The sequence below is a fragment of the Mandrillus leucophaeus genome, unplaced genomic scaffold (genome assembly GCF_000951045.1).
Source record: "Mandrillus leucophaeus isolate KB7577 unplaced genomic scaffold, Mleu.le_1.0 Scaffold132, whole genome shotgun sequence".
NCBI lineage: Eukaryota > Metazoa > Chordata > Mammalia > Primates > Cercopithecidae > Mandrillus > Mandrillus leucophaeus.
In genome coordinates, this window is record NW_012101277.1 from 3,194,262 (window position 1) to 3,214,453 (window position 20,192).

The 20,192-nt window shown below is 36.6% G+C and overlaps 1 protein-coding gene across 2 annotated transcripts in view; it reads left to right on the top strand.

The window, feature by feature from the left end:
• Window positions 1-20,192, top strand: part of FAM19A2 (family with sequence similarity 19 (chemokine (C-C motif)-like), member A2) — a 522,099-nt gene that overhangs the window by 349,754 nt on the left and 152,153 nt on the right. For both annotated transcript variants that reach the window (XM_011972929.1, XM_011972930.1), the window contains exon 2: window positions 3,443-3,549. In XM_011972929.1, coding sequence (XP_011828319.1) covers window positions 3,444-3,549 — 106 coding nt within the window. In that variant the 5' untranslated portion in view covers window position 3,443. The remainder of the gene's footprint in view (window positions 1-3,442; window positions 3,550-20,192) is intronic.

The window sequence follows — 20,192 nt, forward strand, 5'->3', positions numbered from 1 at the left end:
TATTGGTCTATTCAGGGATTCAACTTCTTCCTGGTTTAGTCTTGGGAGAGTGTAAGTGTCCAGGAAATTACCCATTTCTTCTAGGTTTTCTAGTTTATTTGAATAGAGGTGTTTATAGTATTCTCTGATGGTAGTTTGTATTTCTGTGGGGTTAGTGTTGATATACCCTTTATCATTTTTTATTGCATCTATTTGATTCTTCTCTCTTTTCTTCTTTCTTAGTCTTGTTAGCAGTCTATCAATTTTGTTGATCTTTTCCAAAAACCAGCTCCTGGATCCATTGATTTTTTTTGGAGGGTTTTTTGTGTCTCTCCTTCAGTTCTTCTCTGATCTTAGTTATTCCTTGCCTTCTGCTAGCTTTTGAATGTGTTTGCTCTTGCTTCTCTAGTTCTTTTAATTGTGAAATTAGGGTGTCAATTTTAGATCTTTCCTGCTTTGCCTTGCGGGCATTTAGTGTTATAAATTTCCCGCTACACACTGCTTTAAATGTGTCCCAGAGATTCTGGTATGTTGTATCTTTGTTCCCATTGGTTTCAAAGAACATCTTTATTTCTGCCTTCATTTCGTTATGTACCCAGTAGTCATTCAGGAGCAGGTTGTTCAGCCTCCATGTAGTTGAGCAGTTTTGATTGAATCTCTTAGTCCTGAGTTCTAGTTTAATTTCACTGTGGTCTGAGAGACAGTTTGTTATAATTTCTGTTCTTTTACATTTGCTCAGGAGTGCTTTACTTCCAACTATGTGGTCAATTTTGGGATAAGTGCGATGTGGTGCTGAGAAGAACGTATATTCTGTTTATTTAGAGTGGAGAGTTCTGTAGATGTCTATTAGGTTCACTTGGTGCAGAGTTGAGTTCAATCCTGGATATCCTTGTTAACTTTCTGTGTCATTGATCTGTCTAATGTTGACAGCGGGGTGTTAAAGTCTCCCATTATTATTGTATGGGAGTCTAAGTCTCTTTGTAAGTCTCTAAGTATTTGCTTTATGAATCTGGGTCCTCCTGTATTGGGTGCATATATATTTAGGATAGTTAGCTCTTCCTGACGAATTGATCCCTTTGCCATTATGTAATGGCCTTCTTTGTTTCTTTTGATCTTTGATGGTTTAAAGTCTGTTTTATCAGAGACTAGGATTGCAACCCCTGCTTTTTTTTGTTTTCCATTTGCTTGGTAAATCTTCCTCCATCCCTTTATTTTGAGCCTATGTGTGTCTAGGCATGTGAGATGGGTCTTCTGAATACAGCAAACTGATGGGTCTTGACTCTTTAGCCAATATGCCATCTGTGTCTTTTAAATGGACCATTTAGTCCATTTACATCTAAGGTTAATATTGTTATGTGTGAACTTGATCCTGTCATTATGATATTAGCTGGTTATTTTGCTCATTAGTTGATGCAGTTTCTTCCTAGCATCGATGGTCTTTACATTTTGGCATATTTTTGCAATGGCTGGTACCGGTTGTTCCTTTCCATGTTTAGTCCTTCCTTCAGGGTCTCTTGTAGGGCATGCCTGGTGGTGACAAAATCTCTAAGCATTTGCTTGTCTTTAAAGGATTTTTATTTCTCCTTCACTTATGAAACTTAGTTTGGCTGGATATGAAATTCTGGGTTGAAAATTCTTTTCTTTAAGAATGTTGAATTTTGGCCCCTGATCTCTTCTGGCTTGTAGAGTTTCTGCTGAGAGATCTGTTGTTAGTTTGATGGACTTCCCTTTGTGGGTAACCCAACCTTTCTCTCTGGCTGCCCTTAACATATTTTCCTCATCTCAACTTTGGTGAATCTGACAATTATGTGTCTTGGAGTTGCTCTTCTTGAGGAGTATCTTTGTGGTGTTCTCTATATTTCCTGAATTTGAATGTGGCCTGCCTGACTAGGTTGGGGAAGTTCTCCTGGATGATATCCTGCAAATTGTTTTGCAACTTGGTTACATTTTCCCCATCACTTTCAGGCACACCAATCAGACATAGATTTGGTCTTTTCACATAATCCCATATTCCTTGGTGGCTTTGTTCATTTCTTTTTACTCTTTTTTCTCTACACTCTCTTCTCGCTTCATTTCATTCATTTGATCTTCAATCACTGATACTCTTTCTTCCAGTTGATCGAGTTGGTTACTGAAACTTGTGCATTTGTCATGTAGTTCTCGTGTTGTGGTTTTCATGTCTATCAGTTCTTTTATGGTCTTCTTTGCATTGATTATTCTAGTTCTCCATTCATCCATTCTTTTTTCAAGGTTTTTAGTTTCTTTGCGCGGGTACATAGTTCCTCTTTTAGCTTGAGTAGTTTGATCGACTGAAGCTTTCTTCTCTCAACTTGTCAAAGTCATTGTCCATCCAGCTTTGTTCCGTTGCTTCAGCTCTTGCTGGTCGGACAGCACCCACTCACCAGCACCGACTGTCCGACATGCCCCAGTGAGATGAACCCGGTACCTCAGTTGAAAATGCAGAAATCACCCATCTTCTGTGTTGCTCAGGCTGAGCGCTGGAGGTTGGAGCTGTTCCTATTTGGCCATCTTGGGCGCCCCCCCCATCCTTTAGTTATTAATGCAAGAATTTTAGAATTAGACAATTCTGGGTTTATATTTTTATTGTCATTAAATGTGATCTGGGCAAATTTCCAAATTTCCTCATCTACAAAATGGCGATGGACATACCTACAGGCCAAATTTATTCTTCAGAACAAATGAAAGAATGTTGTAGAAAGTAAGTTCTGAACTTTTATTATAGGCAGCTATTATTTTGTTATAACATTTTTTGTTTTCTTTAGTTTTATGAGTTCAACATGAAAATGTTGATTTGGTGTTTTTCATTCTACTTTTTCATTTTTCTCCTACCTCTGGGAATGCACATCAAGGTGGAATCCAACAATATTGTGTCGCCTGTATTGGAGTTGTGTACATTAGGAGGATCAGGTTACTTTGCAGTAAGAAATGTATATAACCAGATGATTTTTAAAAAGCACATTAGGAATAATAGACTTGAAGTGAGCATATTCTGTGCAGGAATTCATCTAAGCAGTTATAGCTAAACTGTTACACTGTCCATTTGACTTGACAATTCTTAGGAAAAAAGTAAAATAATAAGGCATTTATTTAAAGATTTTCCAAATGACTGTGCCTTGGATTTTGTTAATAAATTAAATCTATGTTTATATGGAGAGAAATGTGATAATATTTCCAAACTGATTTAGGCTATGGTTAAGTGGATGAAGACTGACTGAGGCAGGACTTTGCTCATCTCTTGCATCATATCAAGGTACTTTGGAAAACCTTTATTTTCTCTAATCATCATTTATATACAGTGAACAGCATTTTAAATACAAGAAATACAGTTTTCAGGAGTTGAAGGGGTTAAAGTATAGTGGAAGTCTTTAAATGTAGCACAATTATTATGGAAAAGCTATGAATTTACATCCTTATGATTTTTGTTATTATTTTTTATTTGCAGGATGAGTAAGAGATACTTACAGAAAGCAACAAAAGGAAAACTGCTAATAATAATATTTATTTTAACCTTGTGGGGAAAAGTCGTATCCAGTGCAAACCATCATAAAGGTAAGCTTTTCAGTTTTTTTTCTCAACTGTTTGTGGATGATGACTACCCTTAACACAGGCTGTTATGTTTTGCCTCCACTGGTCTGTTAAATTTTACTAGGTATAGATTCTCCCCCTGGCAGTTTTCTTTAAGTAATAATGCAGCGTTATCTCTAAGATGGCTTTGATTGGGAAAGATAATATTTTCAGGATTAATGCCATTTCTGCAAATAGTGTTCAAAGAATATGGAAATATAACTATACCTTTCCTTCCCTTTTTAGATAGTGATATTAAAAAATTGAGTTGGCATATAATAAAGTTTCAGATTGCACTCATCCTGGTAAAGAAAGTATCTGTAATGATATGTATCTTAATAATACATCTATATGTAAATTTTCTTTCAATGCTTTTTGTGGGTCATGTTTCTTTATGTCAGAGGACCACTTTGACCACCCTTTGGACACTGCCCCTGGTATGATATTCAGCAGACTCAATTCTGCCACTGAACAGAGTGAGAATATTTGCTCTATACATATGTGTTAAGCTTGACAGCTCACAATTACATTCTTTCTGCCCTCTTTCTTGGCTATAAGACTCAATATAATGAATAACTACTTTTTCCATGAGGCTATTTCTGAACTGTCCCTATCATAATCAAGTATTCATAACCTGAGAAATCAATTTAGATTTTTCTGTAAAATATGATTTTATAATTTAATTCTCTGCCCACTATAAAGTCTAGAGACTAACAACTTAGTTTCTCATTCTATTTTTGGGTGAAGGGGGAATTAAGACTGCTTTGAATTCTGTAACACTTAAATTAGTTACACATGTCCATTTAATTAGCATTACATGGAACATTAACACCAGGGAGAGAAAAGACGTGGTGTGTGGGACTGACGCTTATAAGACTAATCTCTTCCCCCACTATTTAAAATCAAAAAGGGACATCTTGCAAAATAAAATTTTATGAAGAGTTTTTTCATATTTCATTATCCTTTTTTCTACCCACAATATGTTTTCATGTGTGTGAATATATATTCATATATTTTTTATTCTCCTTTTCTTTAATACAGCACACTGATCCACAGATAAGACTTTAAATTCTCTTTAATAATTTTTATCAGTGTAAAATTATGAAGATGTTGAAGCTGACATTCCCTGTGGTCTCAAATTGGCAACACCAAACCAGACCAAAGAACGAAGCAGTATTAAATACTCATCTTTTAAAAGAGCTGCCATCCAATAGGGCCAAGCCCTGCCTTGGACTTAACAAGAAAACACACCCCATCCTCATTATTCTGATGGTCACCTTTGTGCCCCTTCCCAGTTTTTGAAAGAAGAACTGGGAGGAGTGGAGGATCATAGGAATTGTGGGCATCAGGCTAGCACAGCATGTGTTCATGATAAAGATACTTTCTCATGTCCAAAGCCAAATGATGGGGTATCTTAAAGAATCACTCATAAAGACTGCTCACAGTGTATATTGCATGCTATTGTCAAAGCTCCTTTAAGACATTTAAATTGTGTTATGTTCTATGCTAACTCTGAAACTAAGATCTTTTCTTCTTGCCAAGAAAATAGTCCTTGAACATAAGAAATTACACATCATGTCAGAAAACTTAAATTGTCAAACCTGGTACATTACAGAAGATAGCGTTTTCTGTTTTGCTTTTCCCTTTCCACACTGCCACTGATACTTTGGATGAAGATTTTATGAAAGTTTTTTCCCATCCTCCACCTTTCTTCCTTTTGTTCTTTTTTCTTTCTTTTCTTTATATTTTCTGTACAAAATATCCTTTTTGTTTTGAGCTATTTTACATATAAAATAATAAGTGTTGTGTATATGTAAGTTGTCGACCATGCTCATAAAATGATTACTCATGCGCTCACCATCCAAGAAAGGCTGGGCTGCTATCTCCCTACGTGCAAAGCCCAGACTTTGGAGACTCCTTTGGGGTATGTGACCTGTGGAAGGATACAGTTAAATTCTAAATGGTTAGGTAAGAACCTAGGATCCTTTCCACCTCATTTCAAAGGAGCAGAAGATTTTTCTCTCCTTTCAGGAGTGGGAGGGGAATGGCTGTCTCTCTCCTGTACATAAATGAAAATAATCCATTGTTTGCTGTCAGTCATCTATGGAATGTTCGGCTATCAATGTAGGACATTTGGCTTGGCTTTCATCAGGGTTAAGGCTTAGGGCGAGGTAGGCCAGTTCACTTTCTATTTATTGTGAGTTAATTAGTAAGAAATCAGTTTCTGATCCAGAACACCTTGGTGAGCATTCAAGATAAAAGTAATAAAGATGAATATTAGAAACTCGACAGACTAAAGAGCATTACAGATGCCAACTAATTTAATCTCATAACCATCTATGTGGTAGATACTATTTTTAGAGATCAGAAACTATGGCAAAGACAAGTTAAGTAATTCGTCCCAGGTTGCCCAGTTAGGAGCTATTGGAGGCAGGGTTCAAATCTAGGCAGTCTTGCTCCATATAACCATGAAATATATGTACTAGTGAATTTCTTTTTACTTACACAATTTGGGATTTATTCAATTTCCAGAGTATCTAAATTGGTGTCTCTCATGAACTCTGAAAAATTATAGGCACCATCTCCTGAAATGTAGTTTCTCCACCCACCACTGTCTCTACTAAACTAGAATTGCTGGCTAGGTATTAGGTATATGTCAGATTTTTCACTCTTTTCTTTATGTATTTCAACCTTTATTTTATATGTATATTTTACCTTCAAGTCTCTGTGCTTTATTCTGGGCTATTTATTCACATTTTTATTCTACCACACTAATTCTATGTTCCGTTGGGTCTAATCTACTCTTTAATTCACACATTAAATTTTAATTTTATTTATCATATTGTACCAAAATTTTGTATTTTATCTTGCTAATCTGCAAGCTTTTGATAGCTTTTTGTTTTCACTCATGTTTTCAGGTTTCTCTTTTTATATATCACTACATATACAGTAATAGAAATATATGGTATATATATATAAATAGAAATATATACCATATATGTCTATATATTTCTAGCTGATGATCCTATTTTATGCAATTTTGTGTTTTCCTCCTAGTGACTTTCACTCATGGTAATTTATTTATTTTAGGACTTCTGAGTTTTAAGAAAAATTTTGTGAGCTGATGCTCATCAGAATTGTATTTGTAAGAATCTTAAAGGCCTGTCATTATAATGTATTATTTCAGAGGCAATTTGCATATGACATGAGTCTTAGGCAGGGTTTTTTGGAAGCAGAGCCAAGTCAGGAATTCTTGTTTACATGATTTATTGAAAGAGTGCTCTCAGGAGAATGAGAGCAAGTGAAGCAGGCTAGAGCGGGAGGTAAAAACTAAGCACAAATAGAGTCTCAGCTGGAGAATCGCCCAGTCTGCTCCTATGGGGAATCTCTGAGACATGAATTATTCCACAGAGATGGTCCCTCCTTGAGGCGGGATAGATGGCCTCGTCTACCCTTGTGTCCATGGGCCATTAGCTACTGGCCTGTTCCCCATGGTAAGGAGTAGCCTCTCTGGGGAAGTGGCTCATCTTTAGGAGAAGGTAAGTCTCTAAAGAAGGGGACACCTGTGAACTGTGATCAGAGAACATTCACAGCAAGTGGAGGAAAGGTGCACAGCCCTAAAAGATTTTGGCAGTGTATCAGCAGCTACATTCCAGTGCAGTCTACTCACAGCCCTCAGATCCACCTGCTTCTCACTGAAAGTCACTCCATCCAGGCAAAGCTTATTCAAGATTTTGGTTGGTCCCAATTTTCAAGAAGACTTACTAGAAGAGGAATAGTAAGAGTCCCGCTAATGCAGTTGGTGCTCATGGCCTGTCCACCCTACACCCAGCCATTCTAGATTTTCCTCTCTGTTTACTAGCACTTCTACTCATGTAGGAGCCTTTCCTAATGTTCTAAGAGTTCTGAGCCCTGGGTTACCATTCTCTTGCTGCTGTACTTATACATTGGTAGTTGTAACTGGGCACGGGAATGCCACAAGATGCCCCAGTGGATCATCTGAGTACCTAATATATTCCTTTCTGCCTCTAGTGCACAGCAGCTGTCGTCTTCCTCATGGTCATCAGGGACCTTTACATTTACCCCATCAATATTAAACTCCTTTTCTCTCTCTCTCTGGTCTATCAGTATAAGGAGCACAGACTGATTGATGATCAGGCAACAGTGTAGCTTTGTGTTTAGTGGCACTATTACTGTTTCCACTGGTAAACTTATCTGCTTTCTGGAAACAAGTTCTCCTAGACCCCTATAATAGTATATTGGTCATTTCAGTTGGATATTTCTCATGGAAAAGTTGTTTTTTACTTAATGATTTTTGAGTACCTACATTAAGGCCTGAGAATATAGCAGGTACAGAAAAGAGACAAAAATCTTTGTCTTCATGGGATGTTTATTCTAGAAGTGGAAAAATAGGTAATAAGAAAAATAAATAAAATGGGATGTTTTATGATATATGTGCTCTGGAAAATATATGAAGGAAGAAAGCATATAGGATGTATTCAGGAAGGAATAGAATTTTAAATAGGTCTTTGGGTAAGATCTAAAGTTTCCAGTGGAGTCAGCTAGTGGAGTGTTCAGGGAAAAGATGCTCCAGGCAAAGCAGCAATAGGTATGAATGCTTTCAATCATGCCCGTAGACAATTAGAAATAGCAAGGAGGATGGCGTGCATAGAATATTTAAGGGAGAGAGTGGTAGATAGGTCATTATGGAACAAGTAAATGTAGAATATGAAAGAACCAAATAAATAAATACCTCTACCAAAATACAAATACAATAATATCCTGCTCTCAAGAGCCACCAATGGACAATTGTATTACTCCGTTTTCTGAACATGACATAGGAACACTATAGACATCCAGAACATTTGGATTTGAAAAAATGGGTATCTAAAAATCAGAAATTGTTGTCATCTTCTTAATAAAACCTTCTGTGCTTTGAGAACTAACAGTTCCTCACATACAAACAGATAACTTTACTGCTCAAACTGCCACAGAAAGATTCTGCCTCGAATTCTTACAATTATATTGAGCTGGGCATTTCGGAAGGGATTAAGTCAGAGTATTGTGACAGCCAGTCAGAAAGAATGAGCAGTGTTTTCCCCTTGGAAGCAATTACATTAGGTGCAGCTTCTGATATTGGGGATCAGAGAGCAAACATTTTAGTTTAGGACTCCAAGTTCCCAACAGAAAAATATAGTCATTAATCTTAGAAGGCTAATATGTTTTCTTGTCTTTTCTTTCCTTACCCATCACATCTAAACTAAATCTCTGGAGAATGAGTCATCATTGGGTTTGGGGGTTGGAAAAGAATTTTTATTTTGTTTGAAAGAGATACACACAGGTGAGTTATATCCAGGAACAAAAAGGAGCCTAAAAAAGTTAGTTTGATTAGCCAAGGTTGAATATATATTATCCTCATTGTAATACAAGCTAATTACTGGTATGAGTGAGAACTTTTGGTTGAATGGATCTTTTTCAAAGAAAAACAAACATTTTAAAATTTTATTTTACTTGTAATTGATATGTGATAATTGTACTTATTTACAGAGTACAGTGTGATGTTTCATTACATGTATACAGTATGATGATAACCAAATTTTAAAATAAAGATGGTTTTCAGTTCAAAGCCTGAGAGACAGAGCCATAAATTTTTTTTGGTGGATCTTCATTTGTTTGTTGATTCATTTGATAGTTTATTCATTTATCCAACCAACTATCCATGAAATATATGGTGAGTGTCTGTTAAGTGTTGGGCTTTAAGTCAAACTCTGGAGATACAAAAGTGAGCAGGCTGGGCACAATGGCTTATTCCTATAATCCCAGCACTTTGGGAAGCAGAGATGAAAGGATCGCTTGAAGCCAGGAGTTTGAGACCAGCCTGGGCAACAAAGTGAGAATCCATTTCTAAGAAAAATGATTAAAAACATTATCCAGGTGTGGTGGCCTGTGCCTGTAGTCCCAGCTACTTGAGAGGCTGAGGTGGGAGGATTGCTTTCAAGATTGCATTGAGCTAGGATCACACCATTGCACTCCAGCCTGAGTGACAGAACCAGACCCTGTCTCTTAAAAAAAAAAAAAAAAAGAAAAAAGAAAAAAAAAGACGAGACCAGGCACGGTGACCCATGCCTGAAAAAAAAAAAAAAAAAAGAAAAAAGAAAAAAAAAGACGAGACCAGGCACGGTGACCCATGCCTGTAATCCCAGCCCTTAGGGAGACGGAAGCCGGTGGATCACTTGAGGTCAGGATTTCGAGACCAGCCTGGCCAACATGGCGAAACCGCATTTCTGCTAAAAACATACAAAAATTAGCCAGGTGTGGTGGCATGTGACGCTAATCCCAGTTACTCCAGAGGCTGAGGTGGGAGAATCGCTTGAACCCAGGAGGCGGAGGTTGCAGTGAGACAAGATTGCACCACTGCACTCCAGCCTGAGCGATGGAGGGAGACTCTGTCAAAGAAAACAAAACAGAAGTGAGCAAAACAGACATGACTCGTGTCCTACTGACGCAATATATTGAAGGAGAAAAACATTAATCAAATAATAACACAAATAGTTAATTACAAATGGTTTTAAAGTGTGTGAAGATAAAATTTCAGGATAAGAGTATATAAACGGTAAAATGGATAGGGTACAGTTTCAGGGAAGACTTTTCTAGGGAGGAGACATTGGAGCTGTGATCTGAATGAAGACAGAGGAAGGGTTCGACATCCAGGCAAGAGCAGCAGCCTATGCCAAGCTACTGAGACATGAAGGAAAGAATTCACTGGAGCTGAAATAAGACTGCTGTGACTGGAGAGCAGAGAGCAAAGAGGATAGTGATGCACAGTTAGCCTGGGGAGGTGGCTGGGATAGATCCTTTGGGGGAAATATTCAGAATGCTGATTTTCTTACAGTTTAAATTGTTTGATCCAGTTTAGCCTAGGATATTAGTAGGATCTCTTAGGCTGGCTTGCACCTATTAGGATGTACACCAAAGTTTAAGAGCACTGATTTATAATTCATGGTGTTTTTCTTGTTGATAAAAACAATTGGATTAATGTCCTAAGAGAAAGAAAAATAGCTAGAACATAAACTGTATTCTGGACTTTTAATGACACATTTTTATTATGTATTTTATTGAATTTTCAAAGTAATATATATTTATTTGAGAAACTTTGGAAAGAAAGAAAAATACCAAGAAGATAAATCAAGTTACTCATAATTTTTCCATGCAGAAATTATTAAACAACATTTGGACTTCTTTTCATCTGGTTTAATTCATAAACGTGTTATACATATTGGAGAGCATGGTGTTCATTAATTATTTTATGTATTCATACATTTATTAACAAAGACTAATTGTAAGAGATTATGTTGCCCTGAGTTAGTGATTCTGTTTTAAACCATGCAGGCAGAGTTGCTAGTTTCTAAGAGTTATGCTTTCATAATCTGATTCTTTTCTCCTCTTTTTTATGCTAAAATATTCCATGTTTATATAATAGTAAATAAAACACCTACATATTATGAAAAATAAATATAAAGCAAATTACTGTGCAATTATCAGCCAGGACAGTAAATAGAATGTTGTCAGCCCCTTGGAGTCGCTGAATACAACTCCTCCTCCCACAGAGGTATCCCTTTCCTAACTTCTTGTTTTTGAACAGCAGAATATTGCTTTGTCTGAGCAGGGCATGGTGGTTCACACCTGTAATCCCAGCACTTTGGGAGGCCGAGGCAGGCAGATCACGAGTTTAGGAGTTTGAGACCAGCCTGGCCAATATGGCGAAACCCTGTCTCTACTAAAAATACAAAAAATTAGCTGGGCATGGTGGCGCATGCCTGTGGTCCCAGCTACTCCGGTGGTTGAGGCAGAAGAATCACTTGAACCCAGGAGGCGGAAGTTGCAGTGAGCCGAGATCACGCCACTGCACTCCAGCCTGGGCGACAGAGCGAGACTCTGTCTCAAAAACAAAAACAAAAACAGAATATTGCTTTGTCTGGTGATATGGTTTGGCTCTGTGTCCCTACTCAAACATTACCTTGAATTGAGTGGGGATAATCCCCACATGTCAATGGTGGGAGCAGATGGAAGTAATTGGATCATGGGGTGGTTTCCCGCATGCTTTTCTGGTGGTAATGAGTGAATCTCATGAGATCTGATGGTGTTACAAGCGTCTAGAATTTCCCCTGCTGTCACTCACTCCGTCCTGATGCCCTGTGATGAAGGTGCATTGCTTCTCCTTTGCCTTGGGCCATGATTGTAAGTTTCCTGAGGCCTTCCTAGCCATGCTTAACTGTGAGTCAATTAAATCTCTTACCTTTATGAATTACCCAGTCTTGGGCAGTTCTTTATAGCAGTGTGAAAATGGACTAATATATCTGGTTTTCAATGTTGTAAAAATGTAATTCTACTACAGGCATTTACAAAATGTGATTTGCTTCTTACTGTCAATGTTTTTCTCTTGGGATTCATCCGTGTTGTGATATAGGATTTCATTGTATTAATATACTGAAATGTATTTATCTCTTTTACTGTTGACGTATGTTTGGGTCGCTCTGGTTGTTGGTTGTTATTGACAATGCTGCTGTGGACGTTACTATACGTTTGTTTTGGTTCACACTTACAACATTCCTCCAGGATATAATTTTAGAAGTAGAATTTCATGGATCATATGATAAACACGTATTCAATTTTACAGCTTTTTCCCCCCACTTAGCAGTAAATAATGAGTATTTACATGTGTCTAAAAATATCCATAAACATATATTGTATTGGGGCATGGAAAAAATATAAATGCACCCTACATTTCTTAACAAAATTCCCATTTTTAGATTTCTTGGAGACTTTTTATTTGTTAATACTAATATAAAAACCTTTGTGTAATAATTTTTGTTCACATGTAATAATTTTTTCAATATTTAGTACAAGTGAGAATTTTGGATGTCAAAAAGAATGAAATGGTTAGGTGTGTATCATTCAACATCTAGTCAGGAAAATTGCCATCATGGTAGGGCAGTTTGAAACAGGAAATTGCTGACAAACGTGTTGAATGGGCTGGAAAGGAAATAAGGAAGCGTGATAGTATCACCAGACACTTGTAGCTTCAGAAAGCTGTTCCTGCCCCTAGAGGTGGAAGAGCAAGGAGCAACACAGTGTTACATAGGACTCGTGACTGTGCACACTGCAGGGTCTGCCAAAGCCCTGCTGTGATTTAGGAATCACTTCCATGGCCACTGAGCAGGAAGCCAGGAGCCAGTTCTCTCATGATACTACAAGAGCTGCCTGAGAGGCTGACTGCTCCCAACACTGTTAGACTCTCTGCTAATGCTGTTAAAGCCTATGGGCATTCATAGTACACTACCTCACCACTTCTGAAGCCAAAGCAGGAAAAAAATAGATGGCTTCTTCCTTCCCTGGGTGTTTCTTACAAAAGTGCCATCTTCCAAGAAGCAGACTCCAAGAAAGAATTCAACACACCAGAAATTTATGGGTAGAAACACCTTTGAAGTATAAAGAGAGGAGGTGCAGGAGAAGGAGGGGGTGAACCTTCAGACTATGAGGGTCTGACTCCCATGAAAGAAGAGAAGGAAGGAAGGAGGATTGAGTAGGAAGAGCCTAGAACTTCAGCATAGCTTTGAAAAAGTCTTGGTCAGGCCAATTGGGAATCCCTGAGAAAAGGTTGCCATTAGAATCTAACCAGAAGCCAGCTGGCATAGCAGCCTGGGAAATCTTATCTAAGCTTCCAGCTGCCTTCAATACAGAGAAGGATATAGAAAGGTAAATGTTTTAGAAGAAAATGACAAATATTTGCCACAAGAATATTTCTACATATTGTCTAATTACTTTTTATTTCCTTGCAGAAGTATATAAAGCTTCCCCTCTTACCACTCTGAAAATACTGGCTGGCTACTAATTTAAAAAAATTAAATTGAATATCTTTATTAAATGAAAAGGTCTAGACATAGTCTCTTATTTATATTTTAATTTATATTTTTGAATACTAATAAATGGATAAAGTTAATTTTGAACTATTTTCATTTCTATTATTTGGATAATTTATCAATTTCTTTGCCAACTCAAGTTTCTATTATTAATTTGAGACTCTCAGATAACTCTTAAAGCTTGATTGCATTTGTATATTTTCAGTTATATAATTTTCAAATATAACGTTTAAAGTAATGTTTTTGTATTTTAGAATATACAATATCATAAACTATTGTTGGAGAAAATTGAAAAATATATAAAAATATAAAGTAAAAACTTTCAAATGCCTGTAATTCCACTACACATACACCATTAACTCTCAAATACTGTTCATATTAAGATTATACTGTATTTATAGATTTGTATCTTAGTTTCTCACTTTTTGTGAGCGTTTCTTTACATTTCCTCTGAAAATTATTTAACCATACCATATTATTAAGTGTTTGAGCTGTTCCCTTTCATTTTTAGTAAAAAAAATGCTGCAATAAACTTCATATGTATAACTGTTTTTCCCCATATCTGTTTATTTACTTAGGCTAGATTTGTAGTACAGGAATTACTAGGTCAAATGACTCAAATTCTAAAATGTTACTGTTTTGACAATGACACTTTTAATTATAAAAATGATTTGTACTCATATTAGGATATTTAGAAAGTATAAAGGAGCACTAACAAAAATGATCTAGACTACATTCATAGAATGTTTATTTATTAACATGTATACATGTTAAAATGTATGCATTTTGATATATGTTATCAAATTGTAAACCTCTCAATTTATGTTCTCATCAGCAGAGAATGAATGCCTGTATTTGTAAGCCTTTATCAACACTGAGGTTTATTATTCTATTTAATCTTTGCCAATTTCATCCTCTTTTAAATTGTGATTTTTAATTACTAAAGGTGATAAGTAAAACTTTTATTGGTTTGTTGACCATTAATATTTTTTAATCACCTTTTCATATATTTTATTCATTGTATTAGTAGATGCTGTTTTTATTATGGCCTTATAAGAGCTCTTTATAAATAATTAAGTCAGTAGTTTAAATTTTACATTCAGTCTATTAGCATATAGTATTTTAGCACAGTTTCAGAGACCCAGACAATTTGAATTTTAATCCAAGTTTATCTCTTTACTAGCTGTAGGTAATTTTTTTTTTGAGGGGAGGAGGATGGTAATATTGCTACTTTTAAGATAGTGTCTTTACCTTTGAATTTAAAAAACATGCATATCTATCTATCAATAGATAGATCAATATTAAAGTGCATATAACCCATATCTAGATAGATACCTAGATAGATACGGGTTTTGTGTCTTTGTGTCTTTTAACATTGAGTGAAACCTTTCAAACTTAGGTTTCCACTTTCTAATAAAATCTTAATTTTTTTTTGTCTTTGATGCTTTTATCTTTTTGGTATTATTTCTTCCCAGGAACATTTAGTATCTAAGTTGGATCATTATTTTCTGTTCTCTGTATCTAGCAACCTCTTTCTCAGTTTTGACAGTGCTTTTTCATGCTTCCTTTCTCATATATTGACTCTCTCCTCAATGATTAGCCATTTCTGTAATTCGATTCTAACCTTTTTTCTACTAATGTGATTTTTAAAATAATTCTGAGGCATCCAGTAGAGTGCACAATACAGAAATTTAAAAATATATATTTAATTTTACTTCAAGACTCTTTTGCCTATAGTCATAATAAAGAAAAAATAGATAAATGATAATATACTATTAGATGAAATATAAATATACATGTTAAATAAAGAACATATTTTAAATGCATTTCATAGAAAGCTAACTATCTCCTTTCTCTCACTCCTGTTGTTCTGGATCAAAATTTGAATTCAGCTTCCTTAATAGTTTAAGATTCTTCTGGAGAGGTTAATAGATAATCCCATGTATGAAACAGGGTGGCTACAGTCATGACATGTAAAAGTAGTAGCCTAGTTCAAGTTGTAGATGTCCCACAGGAACGTGGCTATGGAGAATAAAATACTTGGTGTTTTATATTTCTAAACTCATTAAGACATACTTCCAGCTCTTAAGAGTAGGTGAATGCAACATACTTTTCTATGACTGAAGTGAGTGTTCTCAGCTGAGCCAGGCAGAATACCTTACGGGAAAATAGAAGGAGAGAAAGCAAAAATGTCATCAGCTTATAGCCAAGACAAACTGAGACAAGAATCTGAGCCAGATTCACCTAAGCATCTCTTTTAGGCTAAAAAGACAGTACAATGACGGCAGGCATTTTTTAAAGAACAGCCCTCAATGTGTCTGCCCTGTGAGTCACTGCTGTGGTCAGGACTGGTTTTCCTCTGTGTCTGGTGTGCATACTTCATCCTGGGATCTCTCTTCACTGTCATCCTGACAATTACCTTTTCCCATCTCTCATATATGATGATACATTTCCAAGGTCTCATATATCTTCATTGTTTTTTAGTTTACTGTTTCATTTTGGTGAAACATATCGTTTAGTTGTTTCTTGAGGAAAAACATAAATAAAAAATTTATTTTTTAAAACCTTACTTGTCTAAATATATCTTTATTATACCCTCATATTTAAATGATAGTTTGGCTGGGTATAGAATTCTATGGAGGGAATAATTACCTGTAGTATATTGAAGATATTTCTCCATTATTTTCTCACTGTAATGTTGCTGCTATAAAAGTGTAAGATGATTCTTATAATCTTTATCCTTTGAATGTGACCTTTTTCCCTCTTCCCTGTCTCTTCTGCTTGAGTCTGTTCTGTAATTTTAAAATGATGTATATCTTGGTGAAGATCCATTATGAATTGCTGAGCTGTGCATTTTTGAACCCTTTTATCTGGCAATTCATATCCTCCAATTGTGAAAATATGTATTGAATTGTTTGAGGATTTTCCCCCTCTCCATTTCTGGATGTCCTATTGTTAGGCTGTTTGATCTCCTAAACTTTTCTTCTAGTAGTGCTGTTTCCTCTCCTGCCTTCATCTATATCTTTTTGCTATAATTTTTTGGTGGGAGATTTCTTTATTGACCAAACCTGTGTGAAATTTTGTATCTTCTTGTTGTACTTTTAATTTCTAAGTGCTCTTTATTTTTGTTTTTTGAATATTCTCATGTCATCCATTTTAAATTATTTTTTATTGCATAGTCTCTCCTAAGATTTTGTGCTGACTTTACTATTTTAGCTTCCGTCTTCTATACTAGAAGCTTTCCTCAAATAATTGATAATTCCAAACTGTCTACTCTGAAATCTCTTGTAAAAATTGAGACTCAATGTAGAATGATGCAGTAGGGCTCTCGTTGGAGAACCACTAGTGTTAATACGTTTAGGTTTTCTCTTTTGGACTGTTCAGATTCTTTACGTAAGAAGCTTACTTCTTGGCTTAAGTTGTTGGAGAGCTGAGAGGTGAAAGCAGTTAGGGTGGGAGTATGTTAGAAATTCAGCATTCTGTAGCTTATTCAGTTCTCTTGTTTTCTGTATGGTACCTACATACCCTCTACTCTGTCTTGTGTTTCCCAGTTCAGAGGATAACTCTGTGTCTCTTAAAAAACAAAACAGAAAAACCCTCCAATCAAACAAAAAACTTCCAACCTGCTACCAGATTGGTGGAAGGGCAGTCACACACTGATGTGGAATGATGGAGAGTAACTAGAGATGTAATTGCCTCTCAGACAGCTTTCAGAATGCTCCCACTTATAGCCCTCACTCCTTCCAGGATGGACGTGATGCTTCCAGTTTCCCCATCCTTTTGACAATTCTGTGTCTAGAGATTCTGCTTTCTTCAGTCCAGTAAGTTAGTTCCAAGGTTTTGTTGCCATTTCCTCCTACTTAAATCCATTTTTTAATCCACCATCATAAATTAAAACAATAATAGTGTTTTTAATTTAGCTGTTTCTAAAATTTTTTTATACTTTTCCTTATCACTCTCTGTCTTATTTCCACATATCTCTTTTCCAACTTCATATTTTTACTTCACACTCTGTCGTAGCTCATTCCTAAACATTGAATTGACCAGGTCCATGTTTCCTGAAGTCTGAAAGTACAAAGCATATAGGCTTTCTAAACTTTTTTTTGACTCTTGTCGTATTTTTAATTATTTCCAGATTTCTTAATATATGATTGACAAATAAAAATTGCATATATTTAGGGCATACAATGTAATGTTTTGAAATATGTATACATTATGAAATGATTACTACAATCAAGCTGATTAACATATTTATTACCTCACATGGTTACCATTTTTGTGTATGGAAAGCACACTTGAGAGCTACTCTCTTAACAAATTTCAAGTATACAATACATTATTAACTATAGTTGCTATCCTGTATGTTAGATCTGCAGTACTTATTCTTCCTACAGCTAAAGGTTTGTACCTTTTGACCAGTATTTCTTTTTTCTCACACTCCTGTAGTATACTTTTAAGCAATGTTATGCTATTGCTTTTAGAATACTGTATCTTCCTCTCATTTAACAATCTCTCTCTACAAGCCTTCATTTTGATTTTTCTTCCTATTTTTCTCATCTTTTTCTATTATTTGTCCCAAACTGGATGGATGGGACTTGAATTTTCCCTCCCCATGTATATCCTGTTGGAATCCTGCTCTCAGAATATAAATTGTACATTCTAAAGCTGTAGCTAGTTTCACTAGGAAACTACTACTCTGATTGATTTCTTCTTAGTATTTATGGGAGTTGCTTTGACAGGCACCAAACATGTGCATTTAATTTTGAACTTGGTAGAGCTTTCTTTCCAGGTACTCAGGACATTCCTACCCCTGGATTTTGCTGCTGTGAAGTCAAAGAATAATGGCATTATCCTTCTGGCTTTCTGTTTGGCCTCTCAGAGCAGCTGCTGTCTAATTCCAAAGATTCAGAAAGCATTCTCAGCCACATGTTTTCTTACCTACAGCTCATTGGCTCTGTTCCCTGTTGTGCAAGCCAGTCTTTGGAATCACCTCTGACACCTTTCTTGCCATCCAGTCAATTGTGAAATCCAGTTCCTTTTAATTTCTAGTTATCACTCACATTTGACCATCATCCTTCATCTCTGTGGCCTGCCTTTATTTTCTCTGGCCGTTGCAACTTTTTTTTTTTTTCTTTTTTTTTGAGACGAAGTTTCGCTCTTGTTGTCCAGGCTGCAGTGCAATGGCGCGATCTCGGCTCACCGCAACCTCCGCTCCCAGGTTCAAGCGATTCTCCTGCCTCAGCCTCCTGAGGAGCTGGGATTACAGACACCTGCCACCACAACTGGCTAAGTTTGTATTTTTAGTGGAGACGGGGGTTTCTCCATGTTGGTCTGGCTGGTCTCGAACTCCCGACGACCTCAGGTGATCTGCCCGCCTCGGCCTACCAAAGTGCTGGGACTACAGGTGTGAACCACTGTGCCCGGCGCAACTCTTTTCCTATCCAAAATGTCCTGACTCTTATCCATTGTCCACACAGGTGCTAAAGTGAACTTTTAAAAATAAACGTTTGATAATTTTATTTCTCTACTTAGAATTCTCCCGTTTGTTTTTGTTTTTGTTTTTGAGATGGAGTCTCGCTCTGTCACCCAGGCTGGAGTACATTGGCACAATCTCGGCTCACTGCAAGCTCCGCCTCCCGGGTTCACGCCATTCTCCTGCCTCGGCCTCCGGAGTAGCTACAGGCACCCGGCACCATGCCTGGCTAATTTTTTGTATTTTTAGAAGAGACGATTTTCACTGTGTTAGCCAGGATGGTCTCGATCTCCAGACCTCGTGATCTGCCTGCCTCGGCCTCCCAAAGTGCCGGGATTGCAGGTGTAAGCCACTGAGCCCGACCAGAACTCTTAAATTTAAAACTTGTAACATGGGTGACAAAGCCCTGCATGATTTGAGCCTGTTCCCTCCTTTGGACACCTTCTTCTTTACTCACAATGATCCAGAGCTGCTTTTTCTTTTGCAATTTATTGAAGGCACTATGCCCCTTTATGCCACATTTCCCTCTGTGTGCTTTTCGCATTTTATTGCTTTATTTGTCTAACTAACTTCAGGCCATTATTCATGATTATTATTTCCCCTAGAAATCCCTCATTATCCTTCTAGGTTAGTTTCTCTGTTACATGGTACCATGGCACCTTGCACTCTTTACATTTCTTATCACAATTGTAACTAATTAAATATTTGTATAATTATTTGTTAATGCTTATTTTTCTCACTTAACTGTAAGTTCTCTGAGGTTAGATTCATGTCTTTCATTTTCAACATCTCCTGTTCCTAACAGTATCTGGAATAAATATAATTATGATATGGTCTTTTCCTTTAAATATGCTGAAGTGAAGATTTCATATTTTAAAATGTTGAATAGAAGTTACAGAATAATTTAAGAAATCAATCATGATAGCAGATATCCTTGTTTTTTCTGTTTTAAGTTGATAGTGTTGCTGTTCCAGCTTAAGAATAATGTTGACTTTTATTTTTGGAGAGGGGGATGGAGTCTCGCTCTGTTGCCCAGGCTGGAGTGAAGTTCTGCCATCTCAGCTCTCTGCAAGCTCTGCCTGCTGGGTTCACACCATTCTCCTGCCTCAGCCTCCCAAGTAGCTGGGACTACAGGCGCCCGCCACCAGGCCCGGATAATTTTTTTGTATTTTTTAAGTAGAGACAGTGTTTCACCATGTTACCAGGATGGTTTCAATCTCCTGACCTCGTGATCA